This window comes from Myodes glareolus, chromosome 6 (assembly GCF_982192425.1).
Source record: "Myodes glareolus chromosome 6, mMyoGla1.1, whole genome shotgun sequence".
NCBI lineage: Eukaryota > Metazoa > Chordata > Mammalia > Rodentia > Cricetidae > Myodes > Myodes glareolus.
In genome coordinates, this window is record NC_142031.1 from 39,128,664 (window position 1) to 39,145,219 (window position 16,556).

Here is a 16,556-nt window from a genome sequence, read left to right on the forward strand (position 1 = left end):
TTTAGGGAGAGCCTGCAACCTATGGTGGGGAGAGAGAGGGAGAGAGAGAGAAAGAGAGAGAAGAAAGCCTAGCTTGTTGGGGCGACCTGCAGCCACAGCCTGTATTGGTGGCTAAAAAGCCTCAAGCAAATGACTTTTTTGTGAATTCGTACCCCAAACTTTGGGTGCCAAGTATAGCATGAATAACAAAAACCGAGAGACAGAAATTAGGTTCAATCTGAAAACCAGAAAGGCAAAACAACCAAGTCACTAGAGAAGTCTTACCTCTACCAAGGCTGGACAATTGCAGATAAACAGCCTAAGGCTCTCTCCTCCCCTTTTATATTCCCTCTAAGGTTGGGATTAAAGGCGTGTGATCCCTAGTTAGTGCTGGGATTAATAGTGTGAGCCACCACTACCTGGATTTGCTTCTTCATTGATCTTGTGTGGTCCATGGTGATCTTTTTTATTTTTTTTTTAATTTAAATCATTGCTAGGCCCAGTAGTTCTAGCTTCTTATTGGCTGACTCTTACATCTTAATTTTACCCATTTGTAGTAATCTGTGTAACACCCCATGACTGTGTCTTCCGGGTAATTTTCCAGCATCTGTCCCAATGGGGCTACATCCAGGGTGGTCTTGAACTCACAGAAATCCACCCCATAGTGCTAGGGAGCCAAACTCAGGTCCTTACACCTTAAGCAAGCTCTCTTACCCACCGAGCCGTCTTCCTACCCTCTTCTTGTTTTGCTTTTTAAATTTTTATTTAGTGGGGTTGGGGGGTAAATGGAACTGTGTTTGACATGGTGCCTGTGTGGAGTCAGAAAACAACTTGTTTCTCTCCTTCTACCATGTGGGTCCCTCTGGGGATTAAACTCAGGTCATCAGAATTGCTTGCAAGCACCTCTTGAACTGATCCATTTCAACTGCCCTTATTTTGTTTTTTATTGAGACAATTGTTATGTAGCTCAGCTGGAGGTCTGTGTAGATAAGGTGGCCCTGAAACTTAAAGTGATTCTCCTGACTCTGCCTCCAGGGGCATACACTACCCTATTGAGGTTGATCTCTGATCTACATATTTTTTGCCATTGTTGGGAATTGAACCCAGGATCTCACACATGATGAGCAATTGCTTTTCCTCTGATCTATGTCCCAGGCCTCATGTTTTTCTGTTGACCCACACACATCAGTTCCTGCCACTAAGGTCTTGGGAACTCTTGTCCACGAGAAGACTGTCTCAGGTTAACACAATCATCTGATGTGACAGGCGTCCATGATGTCTAGTCCCTCGTGATTGTGATGTGACCTTTGTCCTGCCCTAGTCCTGATGACAGGAGAGGAAAGGCATAAGAGCAGGGCGAGAGTTCTCAGCTTTCCACAGCGCTGTCCCTGCCCTTGAGAAGCAGAAGCAAGCCTCGGCTACATAGCGAGTCTGAGGCCAGACTGAACTGCATCTCCATGTCCTGTTTGTGTATCCACATCCCTATGTCAGTGAGAGAGAGAGAGAGAGAGAGAGAGAGAGGCTCATCAGCTAAGAACATTTGTTGCCCTTTTAGAGGACCAGGAGACCAGGATTCAGGTCTCAGCACCTGCATGGCAGCTTACAAGCATCTGTAGCTCCATCTCCAGCTGATCCAATACCCAATGGAATCTGTACATGCATGATAGACATAAACACCTGCATGAATAAAAATAATAATTTCTAAAAATTGGGTGTGGTAGTTTGTATCATATATGTGTAAATTCAGCGTTAGGACTGTGGAGACAGGCAGATCTCTAAAGCTCACTGACTGGCCAGCCCAGCCTGCTTGTTGGATTCTAGGCAAATGAGAGAACCCATCTGAAAACCTAAACTGAACAGACCCTGAGGTACAAGCGCTGAGGTTGTTCTTTTAATCCTGTTACATGCATGAACGTACACCTGCACACACAGGAACATGCAAGGATGTGTGCACGCACACATAAGGTGAGCTTGAGATGTAGCTCAGTGGTAGAACACGCACTAGGCATGCATGAAGACCTGGATTTGATTCCCAGGACCACAACTATGCATGCATACACACACACACACACACACACACACACACGCACACGCACACACACACACACACACCACGCAAAACACAACACAGTCTCTCCCACACAGAGTTGCTCATTTTGGTTTAGCAAGGTTTTGATACCTCTTTGCATTTTGAGCTTTTCTGTCCCTCTAAGGAACAGGCCTAGATTCCTAAGCCCCAGAGCTCCTCGTGGGTCTAGCACCTGAACAAAGCCAGAGTTCTTCAGTAAAGTGCAACCACCAGTCAGCCTCACCCCCATAAGCCAGCTAGGTCTCAGTGACGGCATGGCCAGAAACAGACCCCACTAATTAGGTTAGTGCCACTACTGTCTAGACAGTCATAGCCCATCCCCAGACCCCTCCAGTCCTGTTTGTCCCATAAAGTCCTGCATTGTGGGCAGTAAGCAGTAGACATCTGGCTAAGCATCCTGTTTATTTAGAATAGATTCACAGTTGATAGAAGATTTTAAAGACTTTTCCTTCTTGAATGGAGGTATAACTGAATGATGGAGCCAGTTTTTTCTTCTTTTCCCTGCCCCACCCCACCGCTGTTTTCCAGAGTGAAGCTTCACAGTCCCCAGGGCTCCATTCAGAACTCACAGAAACCTTCTGCACCTTGGTGATGGCACAAAGGGACTTTTTGCTTACTTGTAGCCTGCATGACTGCCAAGAAGGAAGGCCGAGGTAGAGCACGTGGGTCTGTGGCTCTCCTGGGAGCTTTGGAGCTCAGACCATCAAGTAAACCCTTTCCAGAGTCTATGGACAGGCTGATCTGAACAGTGATCTTGAGGCATGAATGAGAAATCGTGCTCTGTTGGGACTGAGAACAAACTACAAGATGGACAGGTGAGCGCTCCTGCTCAGAAAAGGAGGGGGCTGTTTGGGGGCTGTACTGTTAATGAGACAGACAATGTGGAGTTTTAGAAATATTTAGGGGAAATGATCATATATCTTCATCCTTGGAGATCATGGGCTGAAGCTGTAGTTCAGCAGTAAAGCAATTGCCTAGCGTGCCTACAGCAGCAGGTTCTATTTCCAGGATCAGACAGAAAGACAGTCACACAGACAGACAGACAGACAGGTGATTCTAAGCCACCATGGTGGGACATCTGTGATGCTAACACTTGTGAGGTAGAGAGAAAAGGTTCAGGAACTCTAGGTCATTCTCAGCTACAGAATGAGTTCAAGGTCAGCCTGGGCTCCTGTGATTCTATCTGAAAACCAGAAGTTTCTGTCCCCGTGTAGGTGGCATCTTGTTTCCTGGGCTATTTACAGATTCTTGTTTCCTCTTGCTTGGGTTGGGGAATGGGGTTGGTGTCTGAAATTCCCTAAGAAATCAGTATTGCTTGGATTCCATCAGTTAATTTAGTATTCACCTGTTGTCTATCTCTGGCTTTGGTTTACTGTCTTACTTGGCTTTTGAAAATTTATTTATTTATGTATTTAATGTGCATTGGTGTTTTGTGTGCATGTATGACTGTGTGAAGGTGTCAGAACTTGGAGTTACAGACAGTTGTGAGCTGCCGTGAGGGTGCAGGAAAAGTAGTCAGTGCTCTTAATTGCTGAGCCATCCCTTCTGCCTCCTTACTTAGTTTTTTTTTTCTTAATTACTGAAATAAACACCATGACCAAAAGGAACTTGGAGAGAAAGGAGTTTAGTTCATCTTAGAGTTCGCAACCCATCCCTGAGGAAAGTCACAGAAGGAACCTGGAGGCAGGAACTGAAACACAACCTCAGAGAACACTAATGCTGACTTGCTCTTCAGGCTCCCATTCAGCCTTCAGCCTGCTTTCTTATACCTCCCAGGACATCCTGCCCACAGCGACTAGGCCCTCCCTCATCAATTGTTAGTCAGACAGAGTGGCACCCAGGAAGCTTCCCAGGGTTCCACCTCTGCTATATGCAAAGTAACTCAGCCACTTGTCTCCTAGTCACCCAGCAGGAATTTCCCCCTTGTCCTGTCAAGCTCCTCTACCTGGTCTTCAGTTTCTTCAATCATCTGAAAACTCCACACTGCTAACTATAACATTTTTCTTGTCACACATACTCCCACCCACCTTTAAAGAAGAAACTGAGTATACTCTCCATTAATTTTCAGGAACCACCTGAACTGGTTCTCCTGACCTTTTCTAAAACCAGGATTGGGAACATTGATCTTTCCAGTATGTGTGTCCTGGTCTGAAGCTTCTGTCTGGAGTAGTATTCCCGACTAGATTTCCTGGCTTCATCATTCAGGCCACACTCCCTGTCTGCCTCTGCCTTCATCGTGTCCTCTGTATTCCAGCTTCTCCTGGTGCTCTTGGTTAGTTTCCCCTCCTTTCGGCTACTCAGGTCCTTGTGATTTCAAGGACTCAGCTCACAGGTTTATATTCCTTCCGAGCATCCCCAGAGGATCCGCTCATCCCTCTCCACACTGATAGCTTCTTCTGTCTCCCTCATCATGGATCTCCAGCGTGACTATTTCTGATGTTGCTGTGATTTCCCCAAGAAAACTAAGCCCTGAGAGACAGCCATTGATATAATATCTGTCTAGTGTGGTGAACATCCCACCCTCACCCCCGCACCCCACCAGGAACTTCAGGGGTCAAATTTCCTGTTGGAGGTGTATCTGAACCTGGGGCTCATACAACTCTTCCTGGTCACGGGTTGCTGTGACCTTACACTTGTCGACTCTTGCTCTGGAAGGACAGGAGTTAAGATGGATTTTCAGGAACCATGATGACAAGACAGGCACATGACATATTCCCAGGGTCTGCAGAGCTCTCCCTTTGGACTGCTGCCAATGTTTCCTGTGCTGCAGACACGGCGGGATTTCTCTCACTTGAAAAGCTGCACTGGAAGGACATGGCTCCCATCAGAGAAAGTCATTTCAGGTTTTCTAAAGGTAGACTACTTGAAGCATGTTTTTCTAGACTGTGTGGATGGTGCTGGCCCAGCTTTGTCCACACCAGGGCCGGGCTTGCCTATAGGAAGCACAAGGAGTCTCAAGCAGTGCTCCCGTAGACTATGCTGAGCTTGCTTTCCTGCTCAGCTTGCTGAAGGGCAGTTTCCTAATGGGAACCTGCTTGTCATAGATGCTAATAGTTTGTTTTCTGCTATGGATCATAGAAGCCGCTTCTGGACCAAACAGCTAACTAAACGTGCTAAGGTGTTTTCCATGGAGACGAAGCTCTGTGCTCTGGAGAACTCCCCTGGTGGTGACGCTCACTCTTCTGTCTTCTCCAGGGCCTGGCGTGCTCTGCACATGTTCTGAGCCATTCCAACGAGGAAGGGTTTTACCGGGTCCCCGCTCTGATTAAGTTTCCTCTTAAAGTCTTGCTAGGAAGGTTCAGTTTGGCATTTCCCTAAGACAGCTGTAGAGTCAGGCATGGTGAAGGAAGCCTTTAAACTCAGCACTCAGGAGGCAGAGGCAGGAGGATCTCTGAGTTTGAGGCCAGCCTGGTCTAGAATACCAAGTTCTAGGGAGCCAGCCTTACACAGTGAGAGCATCTCTCAAAAAACAAGGGAAAGCGGCAGAGATGTTGAGGTTTAATCTAAGTCCATCGTGGTGACTCTCAGTTCATTTAGTTCCCTGCTCAGCTGTGACTCTAAGGATTTTAGCTGAGAAAAGCAGGTTTGAGAAACTCCTCAGCATGCAGAATTCAGGAATCTACCATGAAGGGGGCCTCCTCACACTGTAATAGGAATTTAATTCAAACTACCATGTGAAATAAATGACTGAATATTGTAATTATATTTTCATCGTTTTCTTTACCCAATGAGTAGATTGCCACTGTTAGTCATGGTTTGTATTTTCCCATTTTATGTAACTTAACTTAATGGCTTAATTTTTATTTTTTTAAAGCTAACTGTGGTATAATAAGTATTTTCCTGTTTATTTTACTGAGCTACAAGTGCATCTCAGTGTAGTTTCATGTCATTATTGAACAGAAACCAAAATAAACGTCAGATATCAACGCACTGAAACACTGCATGTAGTAATATGATACTTAAATGAACTAAAATTGGTGCCTGTTAGCCTGAGTGAAAGGTTTTGAACTTTCACCCACTTCTCACTGATTCATGAAGGTGGAGAATCCCTATTCTAGACCCCAATGCAGCTTTTTAATAGCAGGAACTCACGAGACAGATCATACAATGCTCACAAGTTTAAAAATATTACATAAGTTGTTGTACTTCAACAATGTATATGAAACACATGAATTGGACGTTTAGTCTGGGAAACCATTCCCCAAGTTTTCTCATGTGTATTCAAATATTACAGAACCTGAGGGAATACGGATTCCAAGCATTTTGGAAAACAATACTCAGTCTTTAATATGTGCCAGCAACTACAAATGTCAACATTAGGCTCAGTACACATTGGGCTTCCTGTATTCAGACCCAACGTCTCCACTCTCATCCCTGCCCTACAGGCTGGCCATTCTGTAGTCAAGATCTCAGCGGGCTGATGTATGGGACATTTTGCTGGTGCAGTGGTGTCTCTTGGTCTGTCTTGGATTGGAATGCTCCTCCTGGCTGCTTCATCAGAGGACAAAGCTTAAGGCCGAGAGCCCCTCGGTTCACTTAGTGAGCTGCCACCCCTAACCCACGCTAGTGACCCTTCCCTTTGACAGAGGGAGCAGCACAATACTAGAGTGGGGAGAGCAGAAAGCTTCAGGCAGAACTGCACCAACCTACTCCAATAGCCAACACCCTCAGGGGTTCTGAGTGTTTGACCCTTGCTCAGTGCTGGGTGTGGGGAAGGCATGGGAGCATTCTTCATCCTGAGACAGCAAGGCTGTGCAGCCCACACTAGGCCTTAAGTAGAAATGCAAGGTGCAGACGAGAACTCGATTTGCAGCAGGTATCAGAAGCAAAGCGGTTTGGAATCTATGCACAAGGAATTACTGCAGAAGGACACCATGAGAAAGAAGTTGGGGAGGTGCCATTCTCTGGCTTAGCTCTGAATGGGCTACTTCATCTTCTTCTTTTGTGCCTGGACCTTCGAGCCAAGAGCCTGCAGATCTGAGTACAGGTTCCTCTTCAGGATGGCACTGCTGCACAGCAAGGCCCCTTGTAGGGCCCCTACCAGCCCACACGTGAAGATATCTTGACCTAGAAAGGGAAAGCAGTGGCCCATGAATGTCCACCCACATGAGAATGGGTAAGCCACGGTTCTTGTGTTCATCCCTCCATTTCAGGGCCACCCAAAGATAGACAGCTTCAGATAGACCCCAGGACTGTAGTCAGCCAAGGTAGCCCAGCTCCCGGAATGGGAGCCGAAGGGGACAGCGGGGTCTGAGGATGGGAACCAAAGATTGTGTGAGGGAAGCCCAGATTCTGGCAAAGGGAGGCAATGTACCTGTCAGGTAGAGGTTGGGGATGGGGGTTTGGGCTCTTAGGGAAGCCATCGTATAAGGATGCAGACGAGCCAGGTCATGGTCAGCCCCATAAGGAGCACCTCGGGGAGCAACCAGATAGTACTGGTTGGTGAGTGGGGATCCTCCAATCACGCTGTCCACCTGAGGAGGCAAAAGGGCAGGGCAAAGGTGAACAAGGGAATTTGACAGGACCTGACCCTTTCTCGGGACTCTGTTACCGCTGCTTTACCCTGAACCTAGGAAAAGACAAACAGTCAAGAGGTGTGTCTTCATCTCCAGCATTGTGAATGTCAGCCCCTACCTTGCCCTCCAGCTGTGGGAACAGTTTCATGACCACGGACATAGAGGCTTCCACGAAGGCGTTTTTGAGGGTCTCATAGTCAGCACCCCCGCTTGCCCTTTGGTTCCTCCTGCCACTCCTCAAACCACTCGAAGGCCATGGGTACCAGCACAGTCATTGAGGATCGATCTGCAGGTATAAGGCCATGTTCCTGCTGCCTGGTCCTGTTCACCCACACCCAGCTCCCCTGGACCTAAAGCCCTACCTGGAAATCGGTCCTCCCAGGTTGGGTCCTTGGTTGATGGGAAGGCAATGAAAAGAAGGGGAATGTGCTCTGGAGCCTTTTCCTTGGGCATAGAAATGTAGCGGTCCATCCTGTAAATGAGGTGGTGTGACTGCCAATCTCTAGGCCGTTTTCCTCTGAAGCCACCAGCAGCACCCAGAAGATGGTTCACTTCCAGAAACTCCCCACGGGGTGGAAGAGACACAGCTTTGGCATCAAAAGCCTTTCTGGAAGTTCACTGGGGACCGTGCACCTGCTCCCTCAACACACATCCTACTGCGACTCCTACAACCATGTCAAGGGTGAAGCCTGGTCCCGAGGGTGGAGGCCCAGAGTCATCAGTCTTCCCGCCCCTCCCATCTTACGCTTTATCAATGTCCGTGTCAAAATAAACATAGTAGTTGGTGGACTGAAGCTTCAGGTCCTCCTTGGTTCCTCTCAGGCAGATGAAAACTGAGAGCATGCTCATGCCAGGCCTTATCATCGCCAGCTGCTTCTTCACATCTGTAGAGGGAGCCAGTGAGCACTGCATTGCAGGAGCTGTGGCCAGACAGCTCCTCCTGCCAGGACAGCCTCAGGATACTCCCTTTCTGACCTGCAGCTTGCTGCTCAGCTGCCAGCATCCACAGAGACCTAGCCATTTTACAGCTCTTTCTACAGGATCCTGGCAGGGGCCTGCTCTTCCTGGCGGTGGCAATCAGTCTCAGATTCTCCTATGTCTGCTCTGCTCCATGCACCATTGTCCATAGGTGCTGCCTCCCACACAGCTAATTCACAGCACCTCTGGACAATCAGACTGTCTCAGTCCTCCCCTTTAGAAACTGTAGGTGCACATGGACTAGTGTTTGTGCGGATGTGCAGGGAGGAGTCAGAGGACAACTTGGTTGTCTTCTTCCACCTGGAGATCTAACTCAGATCACCAGATTTAGCAGCAAGTACTTTTATTTTTGTTTTCCCTTTGCAATAACAGCGGCCCTTGTTACTCCCTGAGGCAGGGTCTCACATAGCTAAGGATGAACTTGAATATTCATCTTCTTGCCTCCACTTGCCTGGTGCAGGTTTAACGCCAAATCCCACACAGCTATCCTGCCTGTTTGTGAGGATCAAACCCAGGGCTTGATGCATGCTAGGCAAGCTCACTAATCAGCTGAGTTTCATCCCCAGCCCTCTCCTGCCCTTTGAGAGTCCTTTCCTATTAGAGTCCCAGTTTCTCAGGCAGGGGAAGGCAAATATACAGGCATTGGATCCTCAGCCTGATTAACAAAGTTTAGACATTTACATAAGACATAACTGGGTCCTCAGAGCTCTGCCATTGCCTCTGTGAAGGGCCCTTCACCTGTGCGGTCCTGGGTTCCCCAAATGTAAATGTGATGGTGCTGGTTACAGAGAGCAGAGATAGACAGCCAGAGGGGTGCCCAACAAGAGGACGAGCATCACTTATACCCAGTTATAAGCTCCAGAGTTGAACACCCGTTCAGAGCACCAGCCTTTTACCTGGCAGACAGCGGACACTCTCTGGCACTAAGTGCTGGTAGGTATTGAACACTCCTGCATTGGAGATGACGACGGGGCAATAGATGTTCACCAGCTCGTGTCCCTTCTTCACACTGACACCTGTAGACACAAGAATATGGCTGAGCTTCTGTGAGCTCCTGAAGAAGAGAAGGATAGGGGTGCAGTGAACCTAGGGGCTCACACATGCCAGACAAGTGCTGTACCAGTGAGTTACATCCCAGCCCTTCAGTGAGTTCTTTTTCCACTGGCACAGAGGCTGCGCTTCAATCTGCTTCTCCATATCTCTTTTAAGTGGTGTAAAATTTATTCACACTGAACCCCAAGTTTGAATTTGCACTATTTAAATAAAATCAGCCTTGGGTCTGGAGGTCAAATTAGTTGACAGAAAGTAATCCCAGAGTCATGGGTGTCTGTAAGATGATAGGCGCATGGAGAGGAGAAGGGAGGGACTAGTGTAGCACTGGTTATTTTGTTTTGACAGAGCAGAAGGACCTTCTCTTTTGGAGAGGCCAGCAGAGAGTAGGCCAGCTAGCGGCTACTCAGCCTCTCTGAGCTAGCACGTTTTCACCCTAGCCTTTGACTCCAGAGTCTCGTTAAAAGTGGACCAATAGAGATTTAATTAAAAGCTTATTTGTCAGCAATGACATAGCCAGTACCTGCGGGAATGGAATTCCCACAGGCCATGGACTGTGGAGCTGGGCCACTGTCAGCGACGGGGACCAGTAACTGTGGAGCCACGTTTGCTGGCTAAAACAGCAGCAGATTAAAGCGCAGCCTGTGTTCCAACAGTAAAACAACTCACCTAAGGGTTGGGATATAACTCAGTGGTACCCCACTTGTCTGGCGTGTGTGAGCCCCTAGGTTGACTGCACCCCAATCCTCCATAAAAAAAATACAGGAAAGCGTGAAATACATTTGTCTCAGAGCTGTACCTGTAGCCATGGCATGGTGACATATGCCTGTAATCCTAGCATTTAGGAGGAAAAAGCAGGACAACCAGGAAAAGGACAGCCTCCACTATATAGCAAATTGAGGACTTCCCTGACCACTTAACCCCCCCTCAAAATATTAGATTCTGTCTATAGCCACACTACAGACAGATGTCTCCTAGGCCCTCCTTTCTCAAACCTAGAAGTTCCTCTGAGCAAAGGAGGCCCCAGGCATCCACACTCAGCCCATCCCTCAAATGCTTCTGTGTTGGCCATCTCTGGCTCTTCTTACCCATTCATAAGGTCTTGCTTATCCTTAGACAAGTGTTCCCATCCCAAGAACACTGGGCCTCCTTTCACTGCTGCCAAGTTCTACATCCACAGTGCTCCGATATCAACCTTCATGAATCACAAGAGTTTCTGTGGTCTGCTGTAGCCTCTGTGTCCATCCTCATCTCTGGCCATTATCACAAAACCCTAATGTCAATACTGACCTGTTGTAACAGTTGTAAATCTTCCTTTATTCTTTGTGGTGGTCAGGGTGCTGCAGCCCACATGTGGAATGCCCTGGACAACTTATAGGGTCAATTCTCTCCTTCTAACATGTAGGCTGTGGGAATCCAACTGAGGTCATCAGGCATAGTGCCTGGAATATTTATCCACTGAGCTGTTCACCAGCCTAGACCTCACAATCTTACCTTGAATGTACAGGCTGATTCACCTATAGAGAGACATCAGGTCCCTTTCATCCCAGTCCAGTGACCCCACAGCTCAGTTCAGGTCTCTTACCACAGGCTCTCCCAGCAGAGTCCAGCAGCACACCCTGCACGGTGGCCCTGGTGAGGACAGCGCCTCCAGCACGCTGAATCAATGGGATGGTATGGAAGGCAATCTCACTGGAACCTCCTCGGGGGTAATATGCGCCTTGTATGTAGTGGTCAACCAGCAGAGCATGCATTGAAAAGGTGGTGTGGCTGGGGGTTGTTCCTACAGAATAAAGAAAGAAAGAAAAGATGTGCATGCGAGAGTGGCCATTTGGCACCATTCTGGAAGAAACAGGGCTTCCTGTGAAGGACCACGAGAGTGCATCCCAGGATCCAATGCTCCTGGCCCAGTGCAGATTTTGGGCTTAGTGGGAAAATAAATACACTCCCTGGAAACACTATCCTGCAGAGACCAAGGAAGTCCCTGACACTGATGGCTACAGGGAACACTCGCCCTTGAGCAGTGTCACCGTCTCAGCCTCACAGCTAAAATGGAAGGATGACTGAAGCAAAGCCAGACTAGCCCACAGAGAGTTCCAGACAGCCTGAACAAAGTCAGAACCTGTCTCAGAGAGGGAGCGATGTGGAGGAGAAAATGCACTGGGGATGTAGCTCAATTAGTAGGGTGCTTTCCTAGCATGCAGGAAGGCATGGGTGTGCTCTCCAGCACCACAAAACCAGGCTTAGCGGCATATAGCTATAATTCTAGCACTAGAGAGGTGGAGGCAGAAGGATCGGGATTTAAGGGCACCCTTCACTACAAGAGTTCAAAGCTTGCCTGGAAGACTCTGCCTCCAAAAAAGAAGAGAAAAGAAAAAGAAGGAGAGAAGAAGAAAAGATAAAGGGAGAAGAAGAAAAAGAAATCTCGAGTTTATAAAAAGGAATTTCTACCAGTTTTCAGTAGGGGGGCAGACTTCTCAGCCCTTATTGACAAACTCCATCAGGCCTGGGTCTATTCTGGCTTGTCAGCCAGGCAGATGGGGAAGAAAGACCAAAAGCTGAGAGACCAGCAGCTTAGAAGAGCCTGGGCCAGTAGCCACCCACCGTAAGTGGGGAAGATGTAGCTGAGAACAGCCTGGAGCTCAGGGGAAGCCCCGAGCTGCTGCAGGACCTCGGCCAGACTCTGGGTAGATGCTCGGCAGAAGGGAGAGAAACGAGTCAGCAGCCCGAACTTGTTGAGGAGCTGAGTCAAGGGCAACGGGAGGAACTTCAGTAGGATGGCATGGGAGGCTCCACGGGCCACCACCTGGGAAAGAAAGGGTAGGGGGAGTCTCTGGAGCCCCTCTAGGCTGACACCACTCCTATAGACGGAAACGCATACTCATGTCTAATTTAAGCTGAGTAGCCATGGTGGCTCAGGCTTGTGATTCCAACAGTTGAGATGGTAAGGCAGGAGAATTGCTTTGAGGTCAAGGGAAACCAGAGCCATACACTGACACCCAAGTCAGGACTGTATAGCAAGACTGTCTTCCTCATCGCAAAACAACAACAATATGGCCCGGGATTTCTTTCCTTCTTCCTACTTAAATGAGAATATATTTGCTCTCCCATATCCTGCTTAAAATATTCCTTTTATACACACACACACACATATATGTGAGAGAGAGAGAGAGAGAGAGAGAGAGAGAGAGAGAGAGAGAGAGTTCAATATATCCCAGTGACAATGACTTCTTAATCCTCCTGCTCCTCCCTCCTTAGTGTTGGCATTATACAGTAGATCACCATGCTCAGTTTACGGGCATTCAGAAATTTAAGTCAGAGTGTCCTACATGCTAATAAGCACGAGCCACAATTCCTAGCACTCAAATTCCTTCCAAATATCCCAGTCCAGAAGCCAGGTGTAATGGCATACACCCAGCAGAGGCAGGTGGATCTCTGTGAGTTCCAGGCCAGCCAGTGCTACACTGTGAAACTCTACCTCAAAAATCACAAAACTACCAAGAGACTGGCTCCTCTTAGAGGACATCTAACTTCCTCAAAGCCTGACTTCCCAGGGGTGCCATCTAGAGGCCAACGTGAGGGCGGCAGCTGAAGAGCCAGGCAGGGCACAGGCATATACAAGTGTACACTGCATTCAGGACAGACATGACCAGTCCTTCCTGCCTGCCTCCCCACCTCAGTTCCTCCCAACCAGGTCCTTCACCAATGAAACAGTCAGTCTTGTTAGGAATGAACTGTGGGTGCTGATTGTGGTTCATGCTACCTTAACTAGCTCCATGTACTTGTCAATGACAGCTTCCTCCTTGGGGAACTTCTCCTTAAGGCCCTGGATGTACTGTTTGCTTCCACTGTACATGGGGAACTCCTTTCGGCCACCGGGCCCTTCTAGTATCATCAGGTCATAAGGAGAGGCCATGGGGGCCCAGTCCAGCTGCCCTTCAGTGATCTGGTCCAAGATAAAACGCCCAATGTTGCCCTCGCGCATGCGTCCAATATAATGAATTCCTGTTGGAAAACAAAAGGAGATACAGAGAGAAGTAAGTTGGTCCCTGGAAATGTGCCAAGTAAGGAGGAGGTTGCCCTGCCTGGCCAAGTTCATGCCCAGAGAGGGCTGCCCACCCGGTCTATGGGAATCTACCAGAACATATAACACCCAGTTCTTGCCAGGCCGGACAGAAGTGGAGATGCCCAGAAAGAAGCTGGGACCTCCAAAACATATAGGTGACCCCAAATTATCCCATTGTGCATACACAGTATCACCCCATAGTACCCATTCCTAGCCTCCCAAAGACAGAGCCAAGCTCCCAACCCTTTACCACACAAGCCTTACCAGTGTCAAATTCAAGGCCATTTTCCCCGAAGGTATGACAACAGCCCCCTGCCTTGGTATGTTGCTCCAGGACAAGGACTCTTTTGCCAGCTTTAGCCAGAATCGCAGCTGAGGCCAGACCCCCAATACCACTGCCAATCACCACGGCATCCAGCTTCTCTGGTACTCGGCTGGCTGAGAATGCTGGAGAAGGGAGGAGACAGAGGGTGGGCTTCTCAGACAAGAGCAGGGAGGCAGAGGAGCCAGAGGGGACCTCTCTAGCTTATACTATGTGAGAAACCTCTAAGGCAAGCTGGGCATGCTGGTGCACTGCTGCGATTCCAGCACTTGGGAGGTGGGTTAGAAGTTCAAGGTCATCCTCAGTTACACAGATGAGCTGCAGGACAGCCTGGGCTCATTAGATCCAGTGTCAAAACAGGACAGAGAGAGAGACAGACCCCTGTCTAGGGCACTTTAACAGAGAACTCTTGAATAATATGGCTCGAAATATATTACCAGAAAAGACTCAGGACCAGGCAGGCAGATTAAACAGTGATGAGATGGGTCATAACCCTACTACGTACCTGGGGATTTTCATAACTTTCAAAGAAAGTAGGAAGCAGCTGACTACTGTAGAAAAAAACGGAAAGAGGGCAAGAGCACAGGCAATGTAATCTAAGTGCAGACATTTCTGTGAATGCGAGCATGGAAAGAAAAGAACACGGGAGGGAGGAGCCTGTGCTGGGGGCTCTGGGAACTGGGCTTCTCTGGAAGAGCAAGGTCTATGAATGCTAATGGAGCTGGGGCAGGCAGGGCTGCTCACGGCTATTACTCTGAGAGTCACAGCACAACCTCACAAAGACCACTGGTGTGGCAGTCACCTGACAGAACCAGCTAGAAAGCTTGTCCAACACAAGACCTGAGTTTGTTTTCTCCTGCTCTCGTCCTTCATTTCCCCTTTCTTTCTTTCCTTTCCGTGACTCGTTGATGTGGGTTTTCTTGAGACAGGGTTTCACTGTGTAAGCCTAAAGGGCCTGAACTCCCTGTGTAGAGATCCACCTGTCTTTCCTCCCCAGCATGGGATTCCAGGAATGTGCCACTAGGTCCAGAAACATCTGTTCATTAAAAATCACTGCCCAGGGCAGATGCAGGGGCGCACACTTCAGCCCAGGCACTCAGAGGTAGAGGAAGAAGACTCTCAGTGAGTGCAATACTAGCCTAGTCTTTACAGAAAGGTCCAGTACAGCCAGAACTTCATAGAGAGACAGTGTCATCACCCTTCTCCCCCAAAATCACTGATCAGGCCATGGTGGCTCACATCTGTAATCCTACCATCTGTAATCTCTTTCTTATGTCAGGAGAATCATTGTTAATTTGAGGCACAGTTGGCCTACATAGCAAGTTCTAAGCTAGCTTGGGCTACAAGAATGAGATCTTCACACCTCCCCAAATCCATAAACAATAACAATAATAATATAACTGGGGGTGATACACTTTAGAAAGTAGACACACAAGGATTAGAAATACATGGTCAGTCCCCAGTAAACATTGAATTGAGCTAGCCTAGGCTAAAGTTTGCAAATAAGAGACACCTGGAGGTCAAACAAGACATACTTGTTTGTTTTTTGAAGGTTTTAGATTTTTGTGTGTTTTGGTTATTTGGTGTTTGTTTAGGCAGGGTCTCACTGTGTAGTCCAGGCTGGAATTGCTAGTTTGCACCACTATGCCCAGCTCTAACACTTCTTTAGAATCTCGAGCGCCGGGCATGTTGGTACCTGCTTGTAATCCCATCATCCAGTAGGCAAAAGCAGAAGGTCTGCTCCGAGTTTGAGCCTGGGCTTCGTGGTGAGTCTGAAGCCAGTTCTGATCCAAAAATGAGACCTTTCACAAAAACCAAAAACCTTGGGAACAAGCAACTCTACTCATGTTTTACAGATGTCGGGTTGATGAGGAGTAGTGTTCTTATCCCGAAGCGGTAGTGAAACTTCCAAAATTTATAATCAAACTTCAATCCTATGAACTGGGACTACACTTTTCGTGTCAAAGCACTTGTTGGGAAAATTTTCTGTTTGCACAGGAGCATAGGAAAAAGTTGGTTCTCGAACCAAGTAGGTGAAAGGTCTCTTACTCTACGTCAGCTGTTATCTGAAGAGCTTCCAATTGGAAGGGCTGGGACTAGGTTATGCCAACATCTTGGCGTGCCAAGGGTAGTGCCCGCACCCAAAACTTCAGGAGCAAAGATACTAAGACGTGGAGATTCGTGTGCAAGTGAGTTTTCCCAGAACTTTCCTAATATCGAGACTGGTCCATGCCTGACATGAGCAGAAGGCCCAAGAGCAGTCCCGGAACCCACAGTCCCTCCAGCTGACCTTGTTTGAGAACCTTCTTCCTAGCCTCCTTGTCGGTCACCAGGGGTTCAGGTGGCCGCTTGACGTCCTCGGCGAAGGGGTTCGGGGAGTTTCCGCTGAAGAGACCCAAGTAAATCCTGCGGAGACCCACCAGCAGCAGCACGGCCAGCACAACCAAGGTGAGCCACATCTTGCAGCCTGAGCTTGGAATAAGGCGACCTCTCAGTCTGAGGTCGGGTTTTATGTCCGAAGCTCCGCCCAACTCGTTTGTCGTTTGAGAAACACCA

The 16,556-nt window shown here is 48.3% G+C and overlaps 1 protein-coding gene across 1 annotated transcript; it reads right to left on the reverse strand.

Annotated features, from left to right (window-relative positions):
- Positions 1-6,329: 6,329 nt before the first annotated feature.
- LOC146894186 (all-trans-retinol 13,14-reductase) lies at positions 6,330-16,510 on the reverse strand. Its single transcript, XM_087907125.1, is given in 12 exon segments — positions 6,330-7,135; positions 7,383-7,542; positions 7,703-7,789; positions 7,791-7,870; positions 7,947-8,056; positions 8,330-8,468; positions 9,459-9,578; positions 11,198-11,395; positions 12,217-12,418; positions 13,376-13,617; positions 13,943-14,125; positions 16,291-16,510. Coding segments are annotated over 12 exon segments (1,833 nt in total). The 5' UTR covers positions 16,460-16,510; the 3' UTR covers positions 6,330-6,992.
- Positions 16,511-16,556: the final 46 nt, after the last annotated feature.